This window comes from Egretta garzetta, unplaced genomic scaffold (assembly GCF_000687185.1).
Source record: "Egretta garzetta isolate BGI_Z169 unplaced genomic scaffold, ASM68718v1 scaffold94, whole genome shotgun sequence".
In the NCBI taxonomy this organism is placed as follows: domain Eukaryota; kingdom Metazoa; phylum Chordata; class Aves; order Pelecaniformes; family Ardeidae; genus Egretta; species Egretta garzetta.
Window position 1 is genome coordinate 5,653,640 of NW_009259683.1, and position 4,182 is coordinate 5,657,821.

A 4,182-nucleotide genomic window follows, 5' to 3' on the forward strand; every position below is an offset into this window, starting at 1 on the left:
CCGCTAAACCGCGCTGAAACAGGGCACGCCGGAGATAATCGGGGTTATACCCGCGGTCCGAAGGAGCTCGTTTAAAATGCGGAGCGGCGGGGCCGTGGTGTGCTACCGATGGAAAATGTGGCGGAGGAACTGGCTCCGTGATTTGGAGGGACCTCGCAGCTTTGGAGGGACCTCGCAGCTTTGGAGGGATCTCACAGCCTTCTGGAATTACCCTGGAAATTCTTTGCTCAGAGAGTTATTCCCACATTGCTGGGATTTTTTTTTTTTCCCCTCTGTGTTGAAGCTTTAGCTCCTCGGTTAGGCGTGTCTGTAGGGAGAACTGGCCAATATCGCGTAGGGAATTTCATTCCGGGGGAGATCACAGCAAACCGGATTCAGCCTGAAATGATGAGGCTGAGGGGTCGATGGAAGAGGGAAAGGATATTCCCAAACATACATAAACGGCTAGGAAAGGTGTGGAGGAGGGGGGAGGGCGACGAGGAAGTCCGAGAAAGAGCACACCTCGCCCCCATCCACGCAGACCTGCCTTTACGACCCCAAGGCAGGAGGCTACACCGGCCCCACGCGTGAATTATTTGCCAGAGACACAGCTGGGTCGTTGGCGGTCGAAGGCTATTTCTTGGGAACAAATATACCAGGGGTTAGATTTCAGGTTAGCCAAAGTGGTTACTGGAGATTTTGGCTAAGGTACCTGCTGCAGCCGGGGAAGTATCTAATGCAAGCGTTTGCTGGGCGTGTGGAGGTTGTTCACAAGTTGCTCACTTGTAGCGAGCCCTGGCACCGCACGTTTGGGGAGCCTGCCCTCGCTGGAGATAGTATATAACCTTTCACATCCAGAGTATTTATTTGGTGTAGGAGCGAAGCCTGATAACGAGCTAAAAACCATAGCCAAATATCTATTTTTTTAGAGAATAGCAGGCGGATTGTTTCCAAGAATAACAATGCGGCTTTGATATACCCAGAACGAAAGCTGTTACTATAACTGGCTTACTCAAGAGTAGGTGACCAAAACCCATTTGCTTCCTCACCAAAACAACTAGTGGCTCGAATTTCATATTTTTCAATCTGGTTTAGAATAAAAATGTCAATGAGCATACTTTCGAAGAAGTTGAAACCGCGACTTCAATAAATATTGACTCTTCGGAACTGTTGTTTAAATAATTCCTTAAAATAATTAAAAAAAAAAAAGGCAACAACACGGAACAGAACAGTTAATAATTTGAGAGGAACTCTTTCTGTCCTTTCACTCTCTGCATTCAGCACACTGCTCTCTGGCGTGGAAGGTCTGCTCAAAAGACCATTCATTTAAAATCCAGGCACAAATCACATTTTACGTGTGTTTATTTAACCGCGCCAGGACAGAGCGAGCAAATCCCGCCAACCATCCCCTTGGTAAGAAGAGCCCCGTTGCCGGAGAAGTCACCGCTTTTACCACATGCTGAACTTGGGGCAAAACTGCGAGCATTGCCCCAACAGCGAGCAGAGGAGGGGAGCGCTCCCGGCCGCCGAGGCAGGAGCAGCCTCGGGGGCTGCATCATTCCCGGGAACAAAGGAGGGAATACAGTCGGTACATTCCATAACGTTTACATTTTCCCGCGATTTTTTCTTAATTTTCCCTTAGAAGTAGTGACCTGGGCAAAGCACCCCGCTATCTAAAAGACACTGTTATAGACCTTTTAGAAAAACTAAGTCCAAGGCCGAGGTGAACTTCAGGTCACCGCGTCTAACAAATATGAAAATGTCGCCTGGTGAAGGGCACGCCTTGTTATTTAACAAAGACTGTCAATGTGTAAGATTAATAAGAAACAAAATGCACACGGTGTCACTTTTCGGTCACTTTGAAACTTGGGACAGCCTCGCATTCAAGAGGGGAAAGCTGGGGCTAAATATATTCAAAATGGTTCAAATCAAATTCAAACCAGGCTGCTAGTGCGATTCTTCCTCCTCCTACCGCTCTCGGTAGAGGATGCCCGGGCGCGGCGAAAGGTTGATTTGCATTATTATTATTATTATTATCATCACCATCATCATCATCATCATTATTATTGTTACATTACTATTCTTGCTGTTATTGTTATTTTTGCTTTCGGGGTAATGACGTTTTAGCCGCGCTTGTGGAGGGTAGCAGGAGTGCTTGCCTGTTTCACAAGAAAAAGGGGGATCCCCCTTTTCCCCCCTCTTTGGGTATGTATGAGGTTGGCTCTTCTGGGTGCATGGAAATTAACTCTCTCCCTCTCAACTTAATTCCAGTGGGGTCCCCATCTTCTCCTCGGCCAGCCTCGGCCGGGAAATTCTTGCTCCTTTATTAACTGATTAAAGTCTCTTTCGCCAGCGAAGTCGAGCCCTCAGTCATTCTGGAAAAATAAGGGAGCTGGCCTATTTTTCCTCTCCTTTTCTTTCTTTGAGAGCTTAGGATGATGCTACAAGTTTGTTAAAGGGAAGTACCGGGGAAAAAAAGGGTTTCTGAGATTGTTTATTACAGCCATAAATCTTGCAGTAAAATGTCGAAATGGCCGTGTGCAAGATAACACTTGGTGGTCTTGGCTGGGTTCTTGTTTATGATAACAAAACCACAAAGACATGGAACAGGCCTTTTGGAGGTCCTGCCTCAGCACATCTTCGCAGACGAATAGAACCGCACGAAAAACCCCCAAGATTGCAGCTGAGCAGCTCAGGTCACCTTGCAGATTTCCAGTCGTGTACAAAATTTGCACCCTTCTCCCTGCAGCCGAGCGCCAGAGCCCCACGGTAGAAAAGCGGGGCAGAGAAACAAGTATAACTTTGAGATTTAATCGCGGTAAATAATCGGCAGCGGAGCCCGGGCAGCTCCGCCGGTAGAGCGCTGAGCCTACAGCCCGGGACACCGCTTTTCCTTGGGTTTTACCGCGGCGCGGGGGCACGGCCGCCGGCTGCAGCGCTCTGGCCATAGCGTCTCGGGGCTTATGGCGAGGACAATATTTACGATAAGCCAGTGTAGTTCCTCTGCTGCTGGCCGGCAGGTATTTGTCCGTCTGTCTCTCTCTCTGTGCGTAGATCTCTTTACGCCGGGAAAAAAACCGCTCGTGGTGGACTTCGGCAATCTTATTTTTTACAGTCACGTAGGTGTCAGCTTTATTTCTTTACAACACGGGTTGCTGTTGTTTTCTGGGGATTTCTTTTTTTTTTTTTCTTTTTTGCTTGTGGGTTGCTGTTGGGTTTTTTTTAATATAAATAAAACAATCTCCCCTTTCCTGTCAAATGTGCCTTGTTGAACAGTTGCTGCTGTCTCTGTGTGCGTGTGTGTAACCGCATTTCCTCTCCACGCAGAGTAAATAGAGAAACTTATCTATTACCACAGTTAAAGAGTTCCATAGATGTGCTGTTGGAAACGAGTAAGTAAATGTGTTTTAACTCTCTTTACAAATTAGACATTCGATAGGAGGAGGAAATGAGTGATTGTTTAGATAAGTACCCCAGTATACCCAAGTGCTGGAAATGTTCTAACATATTACAAGCCGCCTGCAATGTGCGAGCGTGTGTGTGTACAAAATATAAATCGATACGCTGCGTGTCTTGTTAGATAGAATATATATTCAAATAGAATTTTATTGCATGTATCCATTATCTATAAAACTGCAAAAGACAATAATCTGAATTTAAACCAGGGTAACTGTTAATGTAATATCTTTAGGAGGGCAAGATCTAAAACGTATCATATTTACGCTTGATATATTAGATGTATTTTCCCATACCAGCAGATGAGATTACCCACTCAGCAATTATATTCTCGAAGGGTGCGGTAAATGTTTCTACGTGTTTATATGCTTTCCTGAAAAGGAGAAAAAAAACATCCGAAAAGTTCGCTCCTAACTCCGAATGTACCAGACTAGCTGACGTTCAGTAAGTATTTTTTTCCCCTTAGAATAAGAGCGTAATTAGTTTAACCATCAAATTTCAATTACCTAAGGTCAGGGCGGTTGCCTCTTTTCCCTCTGCGCTGCAAATATCGTTAACAGTCTCAGTTTTAGCAAAACAGAAGTGCCCGAGTGCCCTCTTTCCTCTGCGAAGGCGCTAGCGATTTCTCGTGGAAATGGAAATTAAGAAATAGACCCAAGACGAGGCGTACCAAACCGACGGGCTTAACTTCGTCGTTTGGAAACCGCTCCTCCGCGGGGAGGGATGCTCGCAGTGAGCCCTGCGACC

The 4,182-nt window shown here is 46.2% G+C and overlaps 1 protein-coding gene across 1 annotated transcript in view; it reads left to right on the forward strand.

The window, feature by feature from the left end:
- Positions 1-2,509: 2,509 nt before the first annotated feature.
- Positions 2,510-4,182, forward strand: part of HOXA4 (homeobox A4) — a 4,055-nt gene continuing 2,382 nt past the window's right edge. The window contains exons 1-2 of the mRNA XM_009638603.2: positions 2,510-2,699; positions 3,034-3,098. Coding sequence (XP_009636898.1) covers positions 2,510-2,699; positions 3,034-3,098 — 255 coding nt within the window. The remainder of the gene's footprint in view (positions 2,700-3,033; positions 3,099-4,182) is intronic.